The sequence below is a fragment of the Anabrus simplex genome, chromosome 6 (assembly GCF_040414725.1).
Source record: "Anabrus simplex isolate iqAnaSimp1 chromosome 6, ASM4041472v1, whole genome shotgun sequence".
Taxonomy (NCBI): domain Eukaryota; kingdom Metazoa; phylum Arthropoda; class Insecta; order Orthoptera; family Tettigoniidae; genus Anabrus; species Anabrus simplex.
The window spans coordinates 115563443-115590090 of record NC_090270.1 but is presented as its reverse complement, the minus strand read 5'-3'; the positions used below and the strand labels follow the sequence as shown (position 1 = coordinate 115590090).

General features: G+C 40.7%; 1 protein-coding gene across 1 annotated transcript in view; it reads right to left on the bottom strand.

Moving 5' to 3' along the window:
* Nucleotides 1-26648, bottom strand: part of Rac1 (ras-related protein Rac1) — a 136775-nt gene that overhangs the window by 32061 nt on the left and 78066 nt on the right. The window contains exons 2-3 of the mRNA XM_067149884.2: nucleotides 8500-8571; nucleotides 8285-8402 (exon numbers count right to left, since the gene is read on the bottom strand). Coding sequence (XP_067005985.1) covers nucleotides 8285-8402; nucleotides 8500-8571 — 190 coding nt within the window. The remainder of the gene's footprint in view (nucleotides 1-8284; nucleotides 8403-8499; nucleotides 8572-26648) is intronic.

Here is a 26648-nt window from a genome sequence, read left to right as displayed (position 1 = left end):
ACCAACGGATGATTGAATTAGAACCATGAAACTACTTTTGATTCGTACCATCATGCGAGGAACACCATGGGTTGTCTGTACTTGCGAGTAGTACCACTAAATTAGGTACGAAATAGGTTTGTGATTAGTAGCAGTAAAGAGGCTGGCCTGTGGGTTTCCAGTACCCGTGCGTCGTAGCCATATGAGCAACACCGCGGGTCTGGGCACCGTGGGTATGCGTTGCCTGTGATTAGTACCAACTATGTGAGGAACACCACGGGATAGTGCGAGTGCCTGTGGTTAGTACACCTAGGTGAGGAACCTTATCGGTTTGCGTTGACAATGAGTGGCGCCATTGTGTGAGAAACACCATAGGTCTGCGTTTCCTGTACGAAGTGCAATCCTTGTGAGTAGTACCATCTTGTGTGGAACACCGTGAGTCTTCGCTACTTTTAATTCGTACCCCAACATGACAAATACCATGGTTCTACTTTACTCGCGACATGTACCATTCTGTGGGGCCTTAGACGTGGATTTTGCACCCCTTTAGACATCAAGCATCATTGTGCTTTATAAGTGGTCCCTTGGTCAGTAATAGTATTATTTATGATTGTTTTTGAGTCTGATCCACTGTTTTTTTTGTTGGGTTCATGTCCATCCATTCATTCTTCATGACATTTTTAATTTTATTTTGGTCAGTGGATGAATTTGAACTTTTTGTTATTTCATTTCGTACCATTAGGGGCCGATGACCTCGATGTTAGGCCCTTTTAAACAACAAGCATCATCATTACAACTTTTATTATAATTTGGATCCACCTAATAATAATAAATAATAGTAATAATAAAAATAATAATAAAATAATAATATAATAAAAGTTGTAATCTTGGTTCAATACGGACAAACAATGAAATTGATTAATTTAAGCATCATCATCATCATCATCATCATCATCAAAAGACTTTCACTTGTATTTCTGAGGCATGTTCTGATTTTAAGTCAGACAAGAGTGCATGCAAATAATGCAATTAATTCATTGCAGCAACTTTACAACACCAAGGGCCCAATGGCAGAAAAGTTTTTCCTGCTGTAACACTTTCAGGAGTTTTCAGTGGAATACAGTTATTGGGTGTGTCGAATAAGAATTTCTCGAGCAACAATGAACATTTTGGCAAGTGGGATTACCTTTCTGAAAGATACATTTCTTCAAAATGAGGACATTCAAAGTGCCACTGGTGTTATTGACACATATTTCTGGCAAACACGAAAGCAACTGGAAAATTATGGCAACAGTGGAATACAGTTTCTTGCCATTCATTTTTCAAAACACCTTCAAATTGAGAACAACGTAGAAGACGAGTTCAAAGTAGTCGGGAAAGGTCTTCCACTGAATGATCTACTTGAAAAATCGTGGACTGTGAAAGGACGATTTCCGATTTTAAGAAAGCTCCTTTCACACCAGGCAAATACTGGAGCTGTTCCTTAATTAAGGCCACGGCCACTTCCTTCCCATTCCTGGGCCTTTCCTACCCCATCGTCGCCATAAGACCTATCTGTGTCGGTGTGACGCAAAACAAATAATGAATAGGTTAATATATAGTGGCAACAACACCTGTATCGACTCATCATGTGAGCGAGGGTTCAGCACAATGACTACGATTAAACACAAACTGCAAACCAAGCTTGCCGAGAAAAACTTATGTGATCTCATGATAATATCTTTGAATGGACCATCTTTAAAGGACTTTGATGCAACAAAATGTATTGATCGTTGGTTTTTTGGTGGGAAATCAAACAGCCACGTGTAGTGTAATTTTAAAAGACGCTGACCTTGAAGGTGACTGGTGAGTATTTGGGTTAGTATCTCTTAAAATATAAATTTCCATTGTTAATACGTAGCTTTATCCTAGTCTAACCTGTGGTTTTTATAATGAATATTTGCAAAAAATGTGCTGGCTCCTGATAAAAAGAGGCTGGCTACTGAAATATTTCTATTTTCTTCTACCCCTAGTTATATACATATAGCAATGCTTTCCAGCCACTGTTTCAATGTTGTGTAAGCCAGTATGTACTACACTTGTTGTGAATGAGTTTTTCTACTAGTCCCATGCAAGCCAATCATAATGCTAAAAGTTTCTTTGCTGCTTGAAACAAATCAAATCACCAGGTTGAAAAACCAAAGCAACAGCTAAAGCTCCCACTGGTGGGAAGAAAAATGTTACCGTCAAAATGTTGGTGCACAGGCTAGGTGGTGTGGTGGTAAAGAAATTATAATCCACAGACTGCATGCCTAAAGCTTGGGTCCAATTACAAACTTCTCCAGAGTTGTTAAATGGAGCAAGGGCATATTATGCTGTATATAGCACGATTTATCTGTAAGATTGGGACACGTACGTCTTGAGCGGACCCCCTAGTGTTATTCAGATGGACGGACGCAACGGGGGGGGGGGGGGGGGGGGAGAGAGAGAGAGAGAGAGAGAGAGAGAGAGAGTGTGTGTTCACAAAAGATGGTACACAGAACTGAAGATTGCAAACCCTATCTTCAACAATAACAAATCCAAGAGCCTAGGACTTAGCACACACTTTCTCAAGAAGCAAACATACAAGACCTGTCAGTTGTTCACAAAAAACACTATCATTTTATGAAAATATACTCTATCTCTTCCTTCTTTGAAATGTAGGAAAACCAAACCAAACCCCATGGCACTACAGCCCTTGAAGGGCCTTGACCTACCAAGTGACCGCTGCTCAGCCCGAAGGCCTGCAGATTACAAGGTGTCGTATGGTCAGCACGACAAATCCTCTCGGCTGTTATTCTTGGCTTTCTAGACTGGGAATCTGGCAAACTAACAGAGTCATATTTTTCAATTTAATAAAACTTATGCAAAGGAAAGCAAATTAAAACCCATCAAATGATATTTGACATCAGCCTCAGGTCAAAAACAACTACAGGGCGATTTATATAAACCTGATGGTTTTCAGAATGACCCATTTCCGCCTGGTAGCAGATAGGAAGATGCAACTATGTTAGAAATATGAAGAAACTGGGAAATTTGCTTACCATCACAGCAGATGTTGGAAATGACTTCCATCTTCCTGTACACATAGTTGTACCCGTCGCTCCATGCTTCTGGCAGTTCGCTGCAACATTTCCTTGTCTATACCATTGATTTTGGTCATGACGTTTGTCTTAAAATCTTCAGTCACTCAGGGTTGGTTTTGATATTTTTAATCCTTGAGATACGCAGGAAATAATCCACGTGTCGTTAAGTCTAGTGATCATGGCGCCCCAAATTCTTAGAGATTACTGTCCTCAAAGAAGCTGCTGAGCAAACCAAGAGACTCTGCTGATGTGTAGCAAAAACACTAAGTTCATTATATCTGAGAAGAAGAATGGACTTACTATTCGGTCTGCCAAGACTGCACACCGAACTCCAACCTTCTGCAGGTTTAGGGGTCTTTCATGAATACAGTGTGGATTATTTGTGGCCTAAATGTAGTTATTTTGAGAATTCACGTAACCAGTCAGATGAAACCAGGCCTCATTTGTGAACCATGTGATGTTCAGAATTCCCTACAACCGTATAGTAAAATCCAAGTACCATGTGCAGTAATGTTCTAGTTTTCCCTTATCTGGCTCCTGCAACTCATGAATGACAGTAATCTTATATGGCCGTAGTTTCTTTACCTTGGTCGCTCTCTGACATATGGAATATGAATACGCCACCACCTGAGATGAACTACATAACGATATCCTACGAGATCAAAGCAAACTAGTCTGATCATCTGCCACGTCTGCCAAACCAGATGTGCGATGCTTCCCAGATTCACTCTAACAAAGAACCAGTAGTCTCCGACTTACTCATTATAAATATCTCTCTTAGGAGGATCGCACATACCACACTATCCTAAATGTCCTTTGTGTGGCTATGATGGACTTTGTAATACAATAACTTTTCACTTCAAACATGCACTAAGGCCATGTGTACTGCATCTTGAATGAATGTACAGTAAAACAACACAAGCCAGTAACAAGCAAAATTGAGGAAACAACTGACGCCTTACAAAACATAACTTGCATATTGTTGGCAAATATTGGTAAGTGAATCTTCCAGAGTTTCTTCCTATTTAGAAAGCAATCAACTCTTCATACCTGTAATCAGATGGAAACGGGATAATTCTGAAAACCACCCGGATGAGATAAACCAGCCTGTACATATTGTTAGTCAGGAATACTATAGGCTATAACAATGTATTTTAATTAACAAAAAGTCAAGTATTCTATATACAATTCTGAGTCCATACAAGTTTCTCATCACAAGCCGCCTCAAGGTACTAAGGTAGGGTCCGGCAACACATCTATCACAATCTACTGGTAAATCGTGAGAGGAGAGGAGAGGAGAGAAGACAGGTTTCCAGAAAAGATCAAATTCGCACCCAAGCACCAGGAGAAGTTCGTTTTGCAGCTTGATTTTCACTCGTTTGTGTATGAGCAGGTTCTACAATGGATGAAAATATATTTTCCTTACAAGTGTTTGAGGTAGTAAGGCTGTACTGCACCCAACTCATCATATTTACCAAATTAAAAAAAAAAAGTGTAATGATGAGGAGGGGGTGGGGGGGAGAGGTCCTGTGACTTCTGATGTGAAACGACAACTTGATGTGCCATCTAATAGGATGATTCGGTAAGTAATGTCTGTGTGTGCATATGTGTGAGTGTATGTATATGTATATATATATATATATATATCATTCAAGAAGGACAACATTTTATATATAGCAAATACAAATCTTTCCTGGCAATGCCACGAAGTTTCATTGTTGTTGTCATGGTAACATAAATAGTTTTCTTGTAAAATGGCTACTGCATTTAAAGTATGTACAAAACAGCAATCTGAAACTGAATTACTTTTTGTGGAGCAGAGGACCCTTGCTAACATTCACAAGCTCTAATACCTGTCTTACTTCAGGCAAAATCCCAATTAAATGGAAAGATGCACTCATTATGTCTGTCCCAAAAAACTCTCCTGCAAGCAATACATCTGACTACCGACCTGTCTGCATCCTCACAGCACTTTGAGGTTCTGGAGAAGATAATGCATAAGCAAATTGTTAAATACTTGGAAAAACATTCTGTACTTGATCCCTTACAGTCTGGTTTTAAGAAAGGACACAGTACTGCAACAACACTAATCAAAATCATGGATGACATTAGACGGGCTATGGACGAACGAAAACTGACTATACTTATCCTTCTAGACTTTAGCAGTGCGTTTGACACTGTAAATATAGACATATTGTTAGCTAAGTTACAAAAACTTCACATGGCTCATTCTGCTATTCATCTCTTGGGCTCATACCTCAAAAACAGAAAACAGAGTTGTATCAAACATGAAGACTACAGAATGGAGGACTAAGCTATCTGGCGTTCCCCAAGGGTCTATTCTTGGACCTCTTTTATTCTTAATCTATATTAATGACATTTCTCCTCATCTGAACGACTGCAACTATCATCTTTATGCTGACGATCTTCAGATATACTCACACTTTAAAGTCCCCGACATTGACAAAGCAATCCACCATATGAACTCGACTTTAAATTCAGTTAGCTCGTATGCTAAAGAGAACTGCCTATTAATTAACCTGAAGAAAACGCAAGCAATCATAATAGGACAATCTAGACTTTTAAATACGCTAAACATCATCCAACAGCCTAACCTCATGCTCTGTGGTGAAACTATACCTTTTCAGAAGTCTGTAAAAAACCTAGGCGTTGTCATGAATGACACATTAAACTGGAATGACCATATAACAAGTGTCTGCAGAAAAGTATATGCATCTCTTCACCCCTTAAAAATGAAACAATCCATTCTTCCACACAGCATGAAAATAAAACTTATTCAAACTCTCATTTTTGCAATAATTTATTACTGTGATGTCGTATTAACCAATGCAACTGCAGAACAAGCTATGAAACTTCAAAGGGCAATGAACTCTTGCATACGATTTATATTTTCTTTGAACTTTAGGACACATATTTCCCCCTATTATGAGAAGCTATTCTGGCTGAAAATCGATCAACTAAGAAATTTACATACTGCGACACTAATTTTTCGACTTCTGAAAGAATCTACACCTGAATACCTATCCTCACATTATAACTTCCTCTCATCTATCCATGGGCATAATACCAGATCGACTTCTACCCTTATGATACCGGTTTATCATTCATCTGTATACAGCCATTCTTTCCAAGTGTCTGGGGCAGGGCTATGGAACACACTCCCTGTCAGTATACGTAATAGCACTTCAACAGTCTCATTCAAACGGTCTTGTCGAGATTTCCTCTTAAATACATGATCAGCTTGCATGAATGTTAGTGTGTATGAGTGCAAGTGTGATTTAGAATTATTGTTAGGTGATGTGGATGTAGATAGGCTAGATAATATTAATCATTAAAAATAACAATTATAATCTGTTATAATATTACTCCATAAATTTAGGTAGTTCCTAGGGACCGTTAATGCTATTTTTCCAAATTATGTGATTATGTACGGTATGTAGTGGTTAAGTGTAAGAGAGAGCCGTGAGCCCTAACTTCGCCACATACAAGGGCATAAAATAAATCAATAAATAAAATATGTGTATAGAGATCAGTCAGTGGATAGGAGTACAGTCAGTCATCAGTTGCAACAAAATAATGCGAGACTGTCAGATCTTCAACATTTAGGACACCTACAGTATATACAGCTGTAATACCGGTGACTGTAAAACCTGCAGATGGGCTTATTTGGGGTGATAGAATAAGAACCAAAGGAGTGGTTACACAACCTGTGGATAGTGTCAAAATTCACCAGGTAAGACTATTCAAAGGTTTGTTCAAAGCAGTTCCTTAGATGCCTATTTGATGACAAAATGAAACAGAGGACTATTTGTGCAGGTACTTGAACATGATGAAATATGGATTCATCATTTTGAGTCCAAGACCAAATGACAGTTCATGGAGCGGATTTGTACGAATTCTTTGGAAGAAAAAGTTGAAGCCAGGACCCTCAACCAGCAAGGTTATGGCCTCAGTCTTCTGAATTCTGAAGGAGTGACTGATACACTGCCTGGTCACATAATACCCTCAGAAGTTTACATCGAGAATCTGAAAAAATGTTTTCTGCATGTTCGTTTCCATAAAGATCTCAACAACATCCTCCTTCAACATGACAATGCAAGGCCACACGCAAGCCTGTGCACCTGTGAGGCAAAGCGCCATCTTATCTGTTTGATCCAATTAGACATGCACCCTGCGGGAGACAGTACCAACAATGAGGTCATAGGCAAAGCTTGGAAATGACTGAGAAGGAAACCAGCTCAATGGCACTGCAGCAGTACACAGGCTCTTACATCTGGTGGAGGAAAGCCAGAGATTCAAATGCAGACTATACTGAATACAAGGTATTTGTATCTAATGAATTGGGAAATAAAGTAGTATAGTCCCTGTTGCAAATAAACATCCAATGAAAAAACAATTAAGTGCATTACTTATTGGACCATGTAGTATATCAAGTGACATTTTTTAGCAGGTGCGTTGCATAGCAGTAAATAGACTAATTATAATTTTATTTTCATATATCTATCTTAATTCCATCTTGTAGAGAGTTTTATGGATACATTAACCGACTCTTCAAAAGAGTTATAATTGCAGCTGTATACATATTAGATCATTAGAAAATGCGAGAACTTCTCAGTAGTTCACTGAAGCATCTATTATGCCCGCCCCTGTACTAACGTTTGTATTGTTCAAATTAACTACTAAAGTGGATGAAAAAATTCAAGGAATGAAATACAATTTAAGATCTTTCAAGGCCATGAAAAGTGATTTCCTTCCAGTACTATTCTACAACGTTTCAAGAGTAAATGAATTCTGCTATAATTCACCGACATGTAACAATTTCTATATTTAGTATCCTGAGGTAATACAGAAGGCGACCACTGTCAACAAGGATACCGATAACATAAGAAATGATGTACTTTTGTAAAATACTCTCATCAGCTTTCAATTTTCCACATACATACAGCTGAGAATATTAAAATTACCTCATACTTTAATAAGGAATCACATTCATACCCGGTAACGAGTTTTATCCATTATTCTACACAGCCTGCCCAAAAGATCAAAAATAAGATTGAAAATGGGATATTGCCAACCTCCATATTATGGTGTGTAGGTATCAATTCTCTTTGGTTACAACATACAAAAAATAAAAAAGGATGTTTGAATTACTGACAACAGAACTCTTCAAGAAAACTTACTGTTTGTGGGTATGACAATGGTCGCAGCCTATCATAATCTTCCTGACCTGCTGTATCCCACAGGCCTAGGTTTATTGGTTTTCCATCAACCATAACATTAGCAGAATAATTATCAAACCTGAAAGCAGAAGAGAATTTATAAATCATGCAAAATAAATCACATAAATGCACTTAAAAATGTAATTTTAAGAATATATTTTACCATGAAAACTTACACTGTTGGTATATATTCTCCAGGAAATGCATTTGTGGTATAGCTGATTAGTAAACACGTTTTACCTACGGCACTGAAAAGAAGGAATGAAACAAAGTTGTAAATACTTGCAATGAAAGAAAAATTGACAGTCTAATGCAATTGAGCGAAGATATAATGGTGAACGATTTATACGAACATCTAATCACTACATACTATAATAACATTTTAAGTCATTCATTCCAGTTTACATTTTAAGCAATTTTAATGATCAATTTGTTTTAATAGACATAATATAATCTTATTGATTATTTTTAAATTGTTAAAATTCATATTTATCAATGTATATTAGACATTTTTTCATTATATATACCAGCATCAGGGCCCTGACCCACCATGGATAGCTGATGACGCTCACTATGATTGAGCGAAACATGTCCTACTTGTAATTAAATGGTTTAATCCTAAATATAAAGGACAATGAATATTGGAAAGGTGGTTTTTATTAACATAATAATTTCTTCTTCTGGGATAATGTTATTTACACCTGGTGCTTTGCCACTCTTCATTTGTTTCACTGCTTGTGCAATCTCTTGTCGTGTTGGTGGTTCTATCGAGATGTCTGGATTCTCCAAAATGGTTTCAAAATCTTCAGTTCTCGATTCCTCACCAAGATTATTGAGTACTGCCATGAAGTGATGTCTCCATCTTTCCAATTGTTGTGTCTCAGATGTCAAGGCTACTCCGTTTGCATCTCTGACTGGTTTCTGCCCTGAAAAGTTCCTCCTAGAAAGCTTTCTTGTAATGGCATATACTTCTTTGCTGTTGCCGACTCTTGCTGCTTCTGCTTGTATTGCCAGTTGGTCTGTAAACACCTGTTTATCTCTCCTCACTTTCTTCTTAACCTCCTTGTTGGTCTCCCTGTATTTTTCCATTGCTACTGCTTTTTGGTTTCTTGTTGTACTGGAATTGACAAGTGCCTTACACTCTCTTTGCTTTTGGATTGATTCGCAAGTGTCATCCGCTATCCATTCTATCCTCCCTGGCTCTCTGTAGCCCACTATCTCTTCACACGTGTCATGAAAGAGTTCCTTGACTGTGTTCCATTTGGTATTTACATCTTCATCTGGTTGTTCGGCGAGGGCTTCGAACCTGTTCTTCAAATGTATCTTAAATTCATTTTGCACTTCAAGTTTCCAAAATTTCCCGGAGTTGAAACGTTTCATTTGTACTGCTGCCTGTTTTATTGGTGCTGCCACCTTCAATCTAATATCAGCAATCATAAGGTGATGGTCACTCCCTACATCTGCTCCACGTTTATTCCTCACAGTCTCCATCTTTTACTTATTGCCAAGCGATCAATTTGGTTTTCTGTCCAGAGATCAGATGACACCCATGAGATCTTGTGGCAGTTCTTATGTGGAAACAATGATGCACCTATAACCAATCCAAAATTACTGCATAGGTCTATGAATCTCTTCTCCTATTCCGTGTCTACCCATGATGATTTCTCTTCCTTCATTTTCATTACCAATTTTTGCATTTAGATCTCCCATCAATACCACAATGTCCTCCTTCTTTATCCCTGCCAGTGTTGATGTCAATCTATCATAAAACACCTCCTTCTCTTCCTCTTCTGCTACCTGTGTTGGCACTTAACACTGTGCTATGGTCACAGGTCTAACTTTGGTTCTTATTCGTACAGTAATTATCCTGTGTGATACAGGGGTCCATTCCATTATGCTATTTTTTGCTTTCTTTGTGAGTAAGACACTCACTCCACTTGAATGCTGATCATTTTCTTCTCTTCCAGAGTAAATGAAGATACCTCCCTCTTCTGTCCATCTTGTTTCACTCAACCCAAGTATCTCCAGTTTATACCTTTTCATTTCTGCCATTACTTCTCTCAGACTGCCAGTTTCATACATAGTTTTCACATTCCAGAATCTGATTCGTCGTGTCCTGTATTTCACTGCAAAAGTCATCTCCATAAAATCCGGCCGGTATAAATTTCGTCTGGTTTCTGTAATAAGTTTAATTCAGGTGTGCGAGTTATTAGCCCACAGCACCCTAAGCCCAGTGGAGGGGCTGCCTCCTGTCTGCGCTCGACTGCAGGATTTTTCTGTAGGGATTGTCTCCCTTAGCCTTTAAAGATCCCTCTTTACCACAAGGCAGTAGTTTCTTCTTTATTTGTCCTCAAGTTGCCTCATCCGCCAGCTTCGCCGTACCAAAGGACTACTCCTCCGCCGTTGCTGTCATTGAGGTCTTCACCAGAGCCCCGTTAGCCATCACTTTTCAGGGTTCCTGTAGGGGCTTCACAGCTACCGTAGCGGTCATGGGGCACACACAGTCCCCACTGTACATCACCCCTACAGGCAGTCCCATACTTCATGCCGTTGCCCACCTCCCACGACGTGGACGAGGGGTTGGCCTTGTGGGAGGCGGTATGAGAGAATGGTGATATATAAAGAGCCATGAGACCATGATGCCAAAAAATCTGTCCTAAGCCTAGCTGGCTCCTGTCCTCAACAAAAGGAAGTAAGGAACAAAGGTCAAGGTAGTTTTTGCAAGAGAAGTCCCTTATGGACCTGTGACTGTAGGGGTTCTGGTGCCAGGTGTCAGGCTTATTGTATAATGTTAACAGATCTATCTGTTTCAATATCTTGGGTGTAATATACTGTAGTTCAATATTTACAATATCCACAGATAACCATTTTGCAGATGCGGATGCAGGAAGTGCGGATGCGGAGCGGATATTATTTTGTACATCCTTTGCGGCCCATTGTACTACATGCTCACAGCACACACTCAATACAGCAAGTGGCTCTCTCACAAACATCGTTCAGGTCAGAAAGAAATGCTGCACACACACCCCTACTTCCCCTCTACTAAGGGAGAATCGCACCTTCCTTGACTTGCCGAATATTAAATTGGCTGTTAAATATGGAACATAGACAGGACAGTTTTTTTTTTTTTAATGTTGAATTTATCTCAAAAATATTTATTTACGCTTTATGCTCAGTCAACTACTAGGTTTGATACGAGATATTTCTTGAGAATATGGATATAAAACCGCGAAAACTTCCAAATCTTAGGTTGCCCAAATATTAAATGGAGTAATTGTATGCGAGATATTTGATATGAAAAATCTAAGATTCTGGGGCCAGTGGTGAAGATTTAGTAGGAATTTAAGATTATACAAGAAATAAATTCAAGTTCCCATTAATAACTCAAATATTTTACTGCAAGCCAATAAAATACCTAGAAAATAACCGAGTTCAATTCCTTTTCGAAATTCATAGCAAGTGAAATTACTTTTTTCTCTAATAGCAGTAAGTCTCATAAGTGTCGTGTTGATATATCAATCAATCAATCAATCAATCAATCAATCAATCAATCAATCAATCAATCAATCAATCAATCAATCAATCAATCAATCAATCAATCAATCAATCACTAATGATCTGCATTTCGGGCAGTCGCCCAGGTGGCAGATTCCCTATCTGATGTTTTCCGAGCCTTTTCTTAAACGATTTCAAATTGGAAATGTATTGAACATCTCCCTTGGTAAGTTATTCCAATCCCTAACTTTCCTTCCTATAAACGAATATTTGCCCCAATTTGTCCTCTCAAATTCCAACTTTATCTTTATATTGTGATCTTTCCTATTTTTAAAGACACCATCCAAACTTATTCATCTACTAATGTCATTCCATGCCATCTCTCCACTGACAGCTCAGAACACACCACTTGGTACAATTTATGAACATCATATAGATTCGTATTGATACAGTTTAAAATAAGAAACAATGCCAGGTCCAATGGTTCACCCAAACAATACACCTCACCTTACAAGTGAAAACCATTTAATACAAAAACATACCAAACACGGCTAATAATCGCCTTCATAATTGGTATAACTTACCACAACTGTGAGAGACTCTAGACAAATTGTTAATCAAAATAAAGTCTGTTGTCTCCATTTTGTTTCAAAGCAAGCAAGTCCATAGGCGTCAAATAGAACGACCTGGACCAGGCGAGCCGAGCATGTCCTTGGACACTCCCGGCTAGTTAGTGGTTTAACATCGCACTCACACATCAAAGGTTTTCGGCGATCCAAGGATGGGAAATGGCTGGGATTGGGAAGGTAGGGACTGTGGCCTTAAGGCATAACCCCAGCATTTGCCTGGTATAAAAATGGGGAAACCACGAGAAAACCATCTCCAGGTGGGATTCGAACCCACCTCCCGATTGCAAACTCACAGCTACGTGACCCTAACCGCACGGCCAAATCGGCAAATAAATTGTTTAGAAGTGTTCTATTAGTTTGAAGAACTTGTCAGTTCTACATTAAAAGTGTTAATTCCACAAAATTTGGCTTTTGGAGCTTAGTCTTAACTCGTGACTCCACCGTAACCAATGGCAACGTAGACGACTAGTATTACTGCAGTGTACAATAAGTAGAAATTATAAAGGATGGTAGAAGAGAAAAGCGTGTATGTGTCCAACCATGTCCCGGTTTCCTACGGGTTCGGGTATGAAGCGACATGAAACTTAGGAGCGAGTTTTTACGACCGGATGCTCTTCCTGACGTCAACCATCATACTAGCAACAAACGCTAAGTAAGAATCGCGAATGTCCACCGACATACTACGGTTCAACACGACGTTAGCATCCCCATCCAATTAAAACCTATAACTTGAGGAAAGCGTGAGCAGAAACGATATCAGAAAATTAAGTCGCCTAATATTTGGGGCACTTATCTACAACAAACAAATTGCATTCTCTTCGCTTTCCGAATGGGAAATTTGTGTAGGAATTACAGCAAATACAAATGATCAATTCAGAAATCCGTTAAAGAAATGGTGCAACTACAGTACAATGTCAACTCGTAATGCTTACTATTGTCGATATTTCATTTGTGAAATCAGATACCTATCGGAGGCCTAATCTGCGGTTCGTGGACACCTAAAATAGTTTTTGTACAGAGTACTGAAAAGACGTCAACACTAATTTTAATGGGAATAATGTGTATTACATACATACATACGGAATAAAATCATTTTTGTAGTGTGTTCGCGTTCAATTATATCCTAAAATTCAAATATGTCATCACAAAACACACGGCATATTCTACAATTAAATTAAAAACCTCAGTACCGGTACATTTTTAATAATAATAATAATAATAATAATAATAATAATAATAATAATAATAATAATAATAATGTTATTTGCTTTACGTCCCTTACGTCCCACTAACTACTCTTTTCCAGTTTTCGGAGACGCCGAGGTGCCAGAATTTAGTCCCGCAGTTCTTTTACGTGCCAGTAAATCTACCGACACGAGGCTGACGTATATGAGCACTTTCAAATACCACCGGACTGAGCCAGGATCGAACATGTCAAGTTGGGGTCAGAAGGCCAGTGCCTCAACCGTCTATGAAATGGCGTATGGCTTTTTAGTACCAGGTGTGTCCGAGAACAAGTTCGGCTCGCCAAATGCAGGTCTTTTAATTTGACACCCATAGGCGATCCACGCGCCGTGATGAGCATGAAATGATGATGAAGACGTCACATACACCCAGCCTGCGTGCCAGCGAAATTAACTAATTATGGTAAAATTTCTCGACCCTGCCGAGAATCGAACCCGGGACCCTCTGAACCGAAGGCCTCAACGCTGACCATTCAGCGAAGGGGTCGGACAGAACATTACGAGAGGTGGGCCAACGGTAAGTCTCTCATACATACTACTCGGTACCTGATCGCCATCATTTCATCACTCCAAAAGTACATGATGATCTGAATACAGCAACAACGTAGTCATTTTGAGGTTTTATATCCATATGCATGTTTTAAAATAGAAATTAAGTCATTTGTGATTATTATTATTATTATTATTATTATTATTATTATTATTATTATTATTATTATTATTATTATTATAGTTTGACCTCAGCTAACAGAATGCAGGCTTCCTGAAGTAGTTTCATGCAGATGACGCTGGGTAAGCCACCAGAGATCCCAAACACACTGACAATAATGGCATGAAACTACTAAGGAGTCTGCCAAATCGACCCAACTGAGGTTGGCGTCAGGAAGATAATCCGGCTGTAAAACCATTCTATATAAATTCATCTCATCCCCGACCCCGTATCAACAAACGGGACTACGGGGTAGACAAACAATGTAGTAACACTGTAATACATCTTGCCTATAAGGAATTGAGCATTAACAAAGGCTTGTTAGATGTATAAACGATTTCATATTTGAGGCTACACTGAATGAAAATACACTGAGTGGCCAAAAGTCACGGGAAGGGGGTGTTCCATTAGAAAATGTGCCGTGTATGACCCCTGAGCGTCGTGGCTGGCTGCGGCGTAGTTCAGCAGTCTGCCACAGACACCAGCGTCGTGGAGATGGCAACACGTCGCAAGTTAACTTTAAACGTGGGAGTGGTGGTGGTGATTATTGTTTGAAGAGGAAGTACAACTAGGCAACCATCCTCTATGTAACACTAATCAGAGGGAAAAATGGAAGGGATCCGACACTTCGAAAAATGAAGATATCGGTCAAAGAAAGACAAGGGGCACGAAGGGCGTGAAAATGAAAGACTCCCTAGCCCTCGCAAACCTAATAGCGTCAGGGTCGGAAAAGAACAAGAGTTGACCAAGAGAGGTCAGATAGGGTAGATGAAAGTAAGGAGCCTGGCACAAGTAAGTGGAAGTAATGCCAGAACTCGGCTAAGAGCCCCGTGGTCGCCAACCCACGCTCCAAAGTTGAGATCCCCTGGGGCCCCTTTTAGTCGCCTTTTACGACAGGCAGGGGATACCGTGGGTGTTATTCTCTCGCCCCCACCCACAGGGGGATTTGAACGTGGGATGATCGGCACACGGCGTATGGGTCATAGCATTGTGGAGCTTACATGCGAATTGGGGTTTCTGAGATCAACAGTGTCGAGGGTGGATCTTAAATATCGCAGAGAGAATGTTACCACCCGCATAAACCGCCGCACAGGAACGACCGGACATCACGTCGCCTCCACAGAACCATACTGGGCGCTCGACAGGCTACTGTCAGTCAGATCACCGCCCAGTTGAATGTCGGGAGTCAGGAACTCATTTCTGCCAGGACTGTAAGGAGGCAACTGCACCGCATAGGCTTCACCATCCGACGACCAACTCGCATCCCTTTGCTGACACCTCGACACAGAGCTCTACGACGTGCATGGGCCCGCGAACATCGGCAATGGACCATGGAACACTGGCGGCATGTGGTATGGTCCTATGAACCCCGGTTCCAGTTGAATCGAGCGGATGGGCGCGTGAGAGTGTGGCGTATGCCCCATGAAACTATTGATCCTGCGTGTCAACAAGGTTATGTCCAGGCGGGAGGTGGCTCAGTTCTAGTCTGAACGACGTTCTCATAGACGCAATTAGGCTCCATTGTCCGGTTGCAGGGAGTGCTGACAGGTGCACGTTATGTGGACATTCTTTCAGACCATCTGCAACCTTTCTGGCTCCTAGAGTACCTGGTGGAGATGCCATGTTTCAATAGGACAATGCGCCATGTCGCCGTTCTGTGGTGGCATGCAGGTGGTTGGAGGAGCACTCCAGTAAAGTTACGACCATGGATTGGCCCTCCGGATCCCCCGATCTTAATCCAATAGAGCATTTATGGGATGTTGTCGATGCTGGTGTACGCTCCATTAACCCCGCACCAACTACACAAGACCAATTGTGGGTAGCATTGCAAGATGCCTCCAGAACGATTCGAACACCTTGTAGAGTCGATGCCTCGCGGTATTGCTGCCGTTTTGCGGACTCACGGAGGGGCAACTCGTTATTAACATCGCATTCAGTGTCTTTCAATGATTTTTGGCCACTTAGTGTGTACTGTATGCCCATGTCCGCATGCTTTCTTCCAGGATACTCTTCCATTAAAGAAGGCTCTTTTAGAAGCCATTCTCTAAATGCTGATGGACCTGCAACATTGTTCCAGCCCTCCCGAACTTCTGCTGCAATTTGTAGGTCACTTTGTCTTACGTTTGTTCGCATACTTTTAAATATGGCACGTTCTTCTCTTCAATCTGGTCTCCTCGGTCGACTTTGTGGTGGTAACAATTCAACCCTGTCTTTTATAATAAACTGTGCTCCTGGAAATATTCACAGTTTCTGCTATCGCCGTGTGCTTCCAAAATTTAGCACGATGAAATATAACAAATCCGGCTTTGTTCGAAAGTAATATTCTTTCCTCTACGACTCTCTTTACTGTCTTGTTAGTAAACACAGGTAAGGCACAACTTTTCACTTACGTGTCGTTTGTAACACTGGTTGCTCTTCCGGTCTTGGTAGAGACTAGTGACGCACGGTGGTAGGAGTAAAACAATGTTTATGCGCGATGACATTCTGTCTCGTACATACTGTAATTAATACTTCTGAATTTTCAATATCGAAGTAAAATTGCTTTATGTTACACTGTATGACATATCACAATAACTGTTTTAGAAAGGAATACAATTGTATTTAAGTACTGCAAATTAAAATATAGCCCCAGGTAAAGTTGGGCAACAACGAATGTACAAAAATACGGTAGTTCGCTTCTTCACCTGGCTGGTTTGATCAACAGTTGCACTGTCTAGTTACCCCCAACCTAATTAGATCTAAACGTTAAAATTTATTCACAATTAATCACGACTTAAGTGGCTAATAATGAATGACGAATATTTATAATTCGCAACTGACAATTTGCCAATAAATTTTTGTTTTTTCTATTTTATTCGTAGAACGTCCGTACGTCCATTCATAACAAACTTCTTATCTTAGCCTCCAGGGCCGAGTCTATTATTTTCTACATAATCTATCCTCAAGTCGTCTCATACAACTCAATCACCGAAGCCTGTTCATTAGCACAGCTACATCTATCGAAGTCTCCATCTCCTTGCTGTGAATGCCTTCCTGTCTTTGGTCTCAGCAGTAGGGTCGAATTTACGCTAACCGACGAGACGTTATTATGCTAACATATACTACAGTCTCAATGGTGATATACTGTACTTTAGGACATTTATACAATTTGCAAGCGCATTTAAAATACTAAAAACAGGAGTATATGGAGTCTACTGAAATGTATTGGACAATTATTGACAAAACTACCCAACTCCTCATTTTGCCAGTAGACTTCTTCCGTGACACACTGATTTTCTAAAAAAGCTAATACTTGAAACTTTGGTGATTCAGCCAGTCTTCAAGCCGATGACTCCACGAACAAACGAACGAATCTACATAGCCAGGGAAACGTTTTTCTACAAACATTACGCAGATAATGATTTAGCAACTAGTTTCATCCACGTGCAATTCGCAGCCTAACACCAACAATGACGTAACCAGAAGCAGGCTCAATAGAGTGTAACCTTGTCCCAGTCACTGTATATTCAACACCCGCATGATCTAATGAGCTCCCTGAACAATACTATTTCCATTTCCACATCACTCAGTGATTGCTGTCCACCTTGGTACATCAAGCACTGAAAACACTATCTTCGTGTGCATATCCAGCTAAAAAAAAACGAACACAACCAACTGACAAAGCTACACGACACATTGTTCTTCTTATTGTTTAATTTTTAAAGTATGGGACATAACGGTTAACAAATCCGAGTACTTTGTATGTGCATGTTAAGTCGATCAGCCCGATAACCTGACTGGTGCCTTTATTGGGGTATTAATAAATACGTGAGGTCACGTTTGAGAAGGAAGCAGCATGTTCGGAATATTAGGTGGGTATTTTAGCAGCATTCCCTCTAGAGTTGAAGTGGGTATGTTTTTTTTTTTTTTTTTTTTGCTAGGGGCTTTACGTCGCACCGACACAGATAGGTCTTATGGCGACGATGGGATAGGAAAGGCCTAGGAGTTGGAAGGAAGCGGCCGTGGCCTTAATTAAGGTACAGCCCCAGCATTAGCCTGGTGTGAAAATGGGAAACCACGGAAAACCATCTTCAGGGCTGCCGATAGTGGGATTCGAACCTACTATCTCCCGGATGCAAGTTCACAGCCGCGCGCCTCTACGCGCACGGCCAACTCGCCCGGTGAAGTGGGTATGATTCTAAACCGCTTTTCTTCCTGGTTGGCTTCACATGAGGCCGCCGTGTGTTTCTCGTTCCAAGTCTCACCCCAGGATGCAACACAAGGCAACCAATCGAATTCAGGCCAACCGGAGAGACGTTATTTTGCAAACACATAAAGACACCAGAGTCTCAATGGTGACATACTTCATCAAATGTGTACGAGTATTAAAATATGAAATACGGGGTATATGCAGTCCAACTTATGAAATGTAATGGGAATATTTGTGTGATGAGTGAAACGTAGCACGGTGATACGTACAGGTATTGGAGGTTATGGAGAAGGTACGGAAGAACGCTTCAATCCTTTTTATATATGTCTGACAAGGAATGTAATATTCGCAGCAAACACTACCCAAAGTAAACTACTGCCAGTCGTACTGTTGTTGTTGTTGTTGTCGTGGTTAGAAGCAAGAAATGGTTCGAAAAGTGCAGTATTGTATTAAAAACTACATCAGGGGCGCTATATGCTTAATTTCCCGACGGTGGTGGTGAGGATTACTGTTTTAAGCGGAAGTACAAATGGGCAACCATCCGCTATTAACACTAATCGGAAGGAAAATTGAAAAAGTCGGAAACTTCGAAAAATGGAAAAATGAAGTTATCGGCAAAAGAGAGGCAAGGGGCATGAAAATGAAAGAATCCCCAGGCCTCGAACCTTATACCGTCGGGTTTGGAAATGAACACGAGTTGACTAAGGGATATCCGACAAGAAAGACGAAAGTGAGGAGCCTGACAAATTGAAGCAGTGCCAGGCTCAGCTCGGGGAACCGCGGTCGGCAATCCATACTCCAAAGTTGAAGTCCTGGTCCGCACCTTCACTAATCACCTCTGACAACAGGCAGAGGATGCAGTGGATTTATTCTACCGTCCCCTCCCACAAGGGTATCTTCTTAATTTACCTATGAATAATGGCTATTAATAAAGACTGGTGACCATTGCCGAAACTCTTTCCTTTTTTTGTTGGCCTAGGGCTCATACTGTAAGTGGCTACCACAGGCTTCTGAGTTGAAGGTAAATTCTGCGATTATTCGTGTTCGAAAGTTTTTAGTCGACACTTGTTATTCTCAGACGTATCCGATATTAGTTAGTGAGGTCATTTTCCACTACCAAGAATAATTCATAAATGATGTTATTGGCTTTACGTCCCACCAACTACTTTTCGGTTTTCGGAGACGCCGAGGTGTCCGAATTTAGTCCCGAAGTTCTTTTACGTGCTAGTAAATCTATCGACACGAGGCTGACGTATTTGAGCACCTTCAAATACCACCGGACTGAGCCGGATCGAACCTGCCAAGTTGGGGTCAGAAGGCCAGCGCCTCAACCGTCTGAGCCATTCAGTCCGGCGCCAGGAATAGGAACTTCAGTTATACGTTAAATTTCTTAAACTGAACCGTGTTTTCACTTCTGCCTCTTGCCTTAACTGGAGTTATCTATGACCTTTACGTAAACATTCACACATCTTTCGAACGATTCAGAAGCTAGTTGTAGTATTTGAATGTCTGAAATATTCGTATGAGCCTTATCTGTTCTGGTGAATTCCTCTGGCTAAGGGACTGGAGGTCTGTGTTTGGCTTAATATACATCTCTCCAATTTTACACAACATATCACACTGACATCCACCACAGAAAGACGTGAAAGTTGAATAGAATGTTCCACATAGGACTGGCATCAGGAAGAGCATTCATCCGTAAGTGGTGGTGATTGTTATAAGATGAAGTACAGGACAACCATCCTCTCTTAACACTAATCAGAAGGGTAAGGAAGAGGTTCGATGCTATGAAGAATGAAGGTATTCGCACAAGAAAGGGAAGGGCCACGAAGGGCTTGAAAATGGAAGACTCCGCAGGCCTCGCAAACCTAATACCGTCGGAAGACAACGAGAGTTGACAAGGGAGGTCGGATAAGAAAGATTACGATGATAAGACCGGCACACATAAGCAGGGGCTAGGGGCACCGTGGTCACCAACCCAACGCTCCAAAGTTGAGAGCCCCTAGAACCCCTTCCAGTCGTCTCTCACAACAGGCAGAGGATACCGTGGAAATATTCTACCGTCCAACTCACAGAGTGTGATCTAGCCGTAAACCTGGGCTGAGTTAAAAAAATGCATAATGAAATAAAAGCAGAGTTCAGTCACTCAAGACGGCGGAGCACTAGTCTTCAGAATTAAAGCTGGCGGGTCGATCCCAGCTCAGCCCGGTGGCTTTCAAGGTGCATAAATATAATAGGTCATCCTCGTGTCGGAAGATTTACTGGCAGGTACAAGAACTGGTTCAAGACAATATTCCGAGACCTCAGCGTCCGTGGAAACCCAGAAGAAGTTGGTGAGAATTACAACCAATAACATAATAATCATCACCATTATGTGTGACACACTTTCAACCCGCACTATGAAAAGATAAAAACTACGGAGAAATAGTTACCGGAATAAGTATGGGAATAATGAAATGTTGCAGCATCTCACGTATGAACACGTGCGGAATTGCGACGGTCAAACTGTAATCGTCGAACAATGTGCAACCATTCTAGACAACCAGGTAGTTTCAGGTTTTTGCTTCACGTTGATTACTCAAGTCGCTTCTACATTATCTCTCTACTGGCTGCTTACAGTGCTTCGCTGGCCTGTCTATAACAAAACTTTTTATATGGTTTCACGGTAATACATTATCTTTACCTTCGTCATCTACTATCAAAGAGTTTCTAATTTTTGAATAATCTTCGAGCATCAAGGCAGCGCGCGTCGCATTAGTTCCTTTCTCTACATTACACGACTCCATAGATACTAGTACACACAGATGAAACAAGTTTGCATCCGATGAAGCCAGGTGAATGTTCCTTTAGCGTTCCGAACTCACTCTCTTCTGACCCCGAACAAGTCATTAGGGTTTGAAGTGATAGTATCAGCGAGGTCTTCTGGGATTTGATTGTCGTAGCAGAAGTGGGGGTGGTGAAGTAGTGATGGTCATTACTGTTTTAAGAGAAATTACAATTCGCCAACCATATTCTTGAAAATAGAAGAGGTCCGACACTTCGAAGAAATAAGGTATCGGCCAAAGAAAGACAAAGACCGCGAAGTTCGTGAAAATGAAAGACTTCCTAGGCCTCGAATGCTCTAATGCCGTCGGGGTTGAAAAAGAACAAGAGCTAACCAAGGGAGGTCGGGTGGGATAGAAAAAGTGAGGAGCCTGGCTCGAGTAAGTAACCTACAAGCCAATGCCAGGACTCAGCTAAATGCCTCGTGAGCGTCAACCCACGCTCCCAAATTAAGAGTCCCTGGGGCCCCTTTTAGTCACATCTTACGACAGACTGGAGATACCATTCCCCAAAATGGTACGAAGGCAGCATCTGTATTATGTTTATGTCAACATCATTTGAAAACGGGCGATCATAATTTGTAGGGCTACTGTCTTCATTTGGCTTTTGGCAAGAAGAAAATCAAGGTAAAATCACCACTACCACCACCACCACCAGCACCGAAGAAGGAGGTCGAGCAGGTGGCTGTACGGTTTGGGTAACGTGGCTATCAACTTGATTTTGGGAGATAGTTGTAAAAAAAACACACTTCGAAGTGGCCCTTGTACATTTGTTCACAGCAGCGTTTCACTGAAGAACGACTGTTACAAAAACATTCAGAGACAACCGTCCTGTGACGGAACTCCGCTGCGGTTGGAACGCGGGGGAGTTCCTAATTAGCGCAAATGTACTTGCGATAGGTTGCTATTACCTTTCATTTTAAAGACTACGAATAACGAAGTCGTCGAATCTGTATAGTTAGTAGCGTCTCAATTCAATTTAACAATCTGTTTCCTGTTTTCACTTCTGGGGAGCATGTAAAGGACATACAGTATACTAGGGAGCGGCCGTAGTCGTGAGCCTGAAAAAGCCCAGAAGATTCGAACTCTTATCTCGATTTTTAATTATGAGCGTATCTAAATAGTTAAATGCAACAGAATGTAATTAAAATATTAAAAAGAGTAGACCTACTTGTACTGTGCATAGAAAATCTAGTACAAATATGAAGTACCTGGCACCGTATTCGCCCCACAAGGCTGAGCAATTTGTTTTAACCAGCCTAGATTAGGAGCAAGCCAGAATTTTGTCAGGAATCCGTATGTCCACAGTGAACCTAGATTTGTAAGTTGTACGCCACCTTATCACACACGCGCGCACACACACGCACATAAAAGAACATCTTACATATTATTTCCGAGAGTACGAAGATTACATTGATGTATATCAGTTTTCATGATTTCTAATGCGGAAATGACGCAAAAAAGGCCAATACGATGTATCTGTCATAGGCACGCAGCCAACAGAAGTGGGTAGTGTCGTTAACTCTCACGAGGGAGGAACCTCATGCAGAAAGTACAGCACAGGGGCATTTCATGGACAATCCGACCAAACAGCAAACTACGACGGAAACAGGTATAAATAATAAATAATAATTTCGTGTGGCTATTTCTAGCCGAGTGCAGCCCTTGTAAGGCAGACCCTCCGATGGGGGTGGGCGGCATCTGCCATGTGGTTAGGACTGGGAAGGTAGCGATCGTAGCCTTAATGGGTGTAAAAATAGGAAATCTCGATAAGCCTTTTTCAGCAAGGTTCGAAGTGAACTCCAAAATGCAAGTTTACAGCTACAAGGGAACCGACAGAGATAGGTCTTATGGCGACGATGGGATAGGAAAGGCTTACGAGTGGGAAGGAAGTGTCCGTGGCCTTAATTATAGTACAGCCCAATCTCCCGTATGCAAGCTCACAGCTGCGCGCCCCTAACCGCACAGCCAACTCGCCCGGTATAATATGACGAGCTATCAATCATAAAACAAAACAATTCCAAATCTAGAAAATCTGTTCACATAATCCAATCTTCCGTCGACCAAAATATTACGCACACTCGAGTTTGGAGGTTGTCTATGATATAAATAGGCCCACAGAAAATTCAGTAACACCATTCTCCTTATTCAATTTCACGTTATGTCATGTAGGTTAGGAATGTTTAATTTGTATTTTAATATAAAAAATATATCACATTTGGAACGCAGAAGTGCACGTTTAAAAAGTGTCTCAACCATGCGTCAATTTTAAGAAATTGTTTCTCAAAAAGCCGTTACCTGATCGAATTCAGATAGAGTTTATGCTGAAGTTCTTGAAGTAATAGTAGAACAGGAATCTACCGGCCTTGACATCATAACATCATTATTTAATCAAATATATGCCTCAGGAAAGATACCATATGACTGGCTAAAATCAACATTCATTCCGCTACCGAACAAGTTCAACTCCTCTCATTGTGATTACTGTTCGATAAGTACTCAACATTTTCCTCCGTATCATACACTCTCGAATATATAAGAAATGTGAATCTTGCATGGATCAGTCAATTTGGTTTTAGGAATGGTCTTGGCACGCGTGAAGCATTTTTCTCCTTAAATGTATTAACACAGCGGTGCATGGGTATGAACGTGGATGTTTATGCTTGTTTCATAGATTACAAAAAGGCATTTGACTGTGTTAGACATGAAAAGTTAATCACGATTCTTCAATAACTCTGTATTGATCGCAATGATCTACGTATAACCAGTAATCTATATTGGAATCAGACAGCAGATGTCAAAACTGATCAAGGAACTTCAGGAACAACTTCAATCAGAAAAGGTGTACGTCAAGGTTGTGTATTATCTTTTTTTTTCTTTACGTCGCACCGACACATCTCTTCTTCTATTCAATATTTATTCTGAGGCGATCTTCAAGGAAGCATTGGCGGATGATTGTGGAGGGATCACGATAAATGGAAAAGTTAACATTAGATATGCGGATAACACTGTCGTCATAGCAGATGAACTATCTGCCCTTCAACGCATGATAAACCACCTAGTTCAATGCAGTGAGGAATACGGCCTATTTATTAACCAAAGTTAAAAAGAAAAACCAAATAACCGTCACAATAAATGGAAAAACAGTTGAACAAGTATCCTCCTCCAAATATTTAGACACTATTTTGGACAGTTAATGTTACTAAGAAAGAGGTTAAATCTAGAATAGAACAAGCCCGGAAACAATTCATTGATATGAAAAAATTCTTCAAATGATCAGACCTCAGCTTATCACCGAGAATCAGAATGATCCGCTGTTGCATATTCTCTTTTACGGGTGTGAAAGCTGGACCTTGGACCCAAATACTGAGAAACGAATTGAAACATTTGAAATGTATTTGTGTTCAGACGTATTCTACGTATACCATGGATACTGAAAGTTTCGAATATTGAGGTCCTTCGCCGGATGGAAAAGCAAAGAGAACTATTGCTAGTTATAAAACAACGAAAAACAAGATACTTGGGACATATGAGGGGCGATAAATACCAGTTACTACAATTAATTATTGAAGAGAAAATTCATGGGAAAAGGTCTATTGGAAGACGAAGAAACTCGTGGTTGACTGATATCCGAAGATGGCACTGTTGTACATCGGAGGTCTTTCGTGCTGCAATGTCAAGATCAGAGCTGGCCGAGTGGATCGTTAAACTCCGTTCTGTAACTTTCAGAAATGCATGTTTCTAAAAAAAAAAAAAAAAAGCCGCTATCAATTTCGTTTGGTTAACTTTCTAGTTGCAGCCAGTCCCTGCTATGAATGGTGTGAAAATGTCGCTCATAGGGTCGGTTGGTGCAGGCATTTCAGTGGGCTTGGCAGACTGATGTGCAATAGAAACTTCTGGCCCAGTGAGGAAAGCAACGGGAAACAACCGCACTTCTCATTCCCTAGTACGCCTCTTAAGTGACACCTAGGCCATCTATGACAGCTAATGGTGAACCTGTTGAGGATCCAACCAGCCTTCGGGCTAAATACCCAACATACATACAACTTTCTAGTCTCAGAGTGGTTGAAAAATTGCATTCTTGATCGCATTTTAACTGTTATATATCCACTGGCTATGCAGTATGATTGTGAAATACGCAAATTCGCTCTTTTATAATATACATCACAACCATTCGATATATAGCCGTTACAACGCCATAAAGAACGAAATGGGTTTCACCTTACATGGTTTTAAGTGGCCCACACTTTTCGAGGAAGAGCACATCCTGTGACTTAAAAATCGGCCAGTTTTGGAAGTGAGAATTTTAAACAATCATGGAATCTCTGTTGTTCAAGTTGAAATTATTGGCTGTTAGATCCGCAGCCCACTGCAGAAGAGGATTCCTTCGACGTAAACGTCCAATACGTATACCAGTAAGATCATGAATGAGTAAGCGTTGGTTGTGAAGTATCTCTTGACATGACACACTCCAATACAGAGCGTTGCATGTACGAATTGAAGTGGGAGGATGTGGTTTACGATGGGAAGCCAATGGAAATGGCATACTCTTAGGGCCATTTTCTCCAAATCGAGTTAAACCTAGTATAAATTAAACCCGTTTAACTTTAGTACGTAGTTTAAACTTGGGTCCATTTTCTCCACCAATTTCTGACACTCGTTTAGTTTAAACGGATGAGCTGTCGTTGGCGCTAACGTTGGCTGCACTGAAGGAATAGTTGAAGGCATGGTCGATTGGAATTGACCAATCAGAGCCAAGTAATTCAATGACCGACATTTTTGTAATAATATCAGCTGTTTGTGGCGAATTAATGCTATCGTACGTAGTGAATAAAGAAGAAATTCGGCGGGATATTAGCTTTACTGATAAATAAATTGTTTACATTTGTGCGAAGTGTTGTGTCATATAATTTTATCCATTGCTGTCTACAATTTCTTGGAACGCACTTTTATTTCTTATTTTTCTCTGTCATGCTTTACCGTAAACAAGTACCGGTACCGTGGGCCTAATACGTGTCTTTTAATGTCTGTATTGTCTTACGGAACACACGGGAACGTTGAAATATTAAAATCCTGGTCTTTCAGCAATAGGCCTACGGTATTCCTTTTCTCAGAAAATCAACATTTATGCGAATTTCAAGTAAACAAATTCCAAGCATGCTCCGGATCTATCTCCTATTAAAATCCATCGCCCTCGGCCGGGATCAATCTCACAAACCTTGGATCCAGCAGACAGA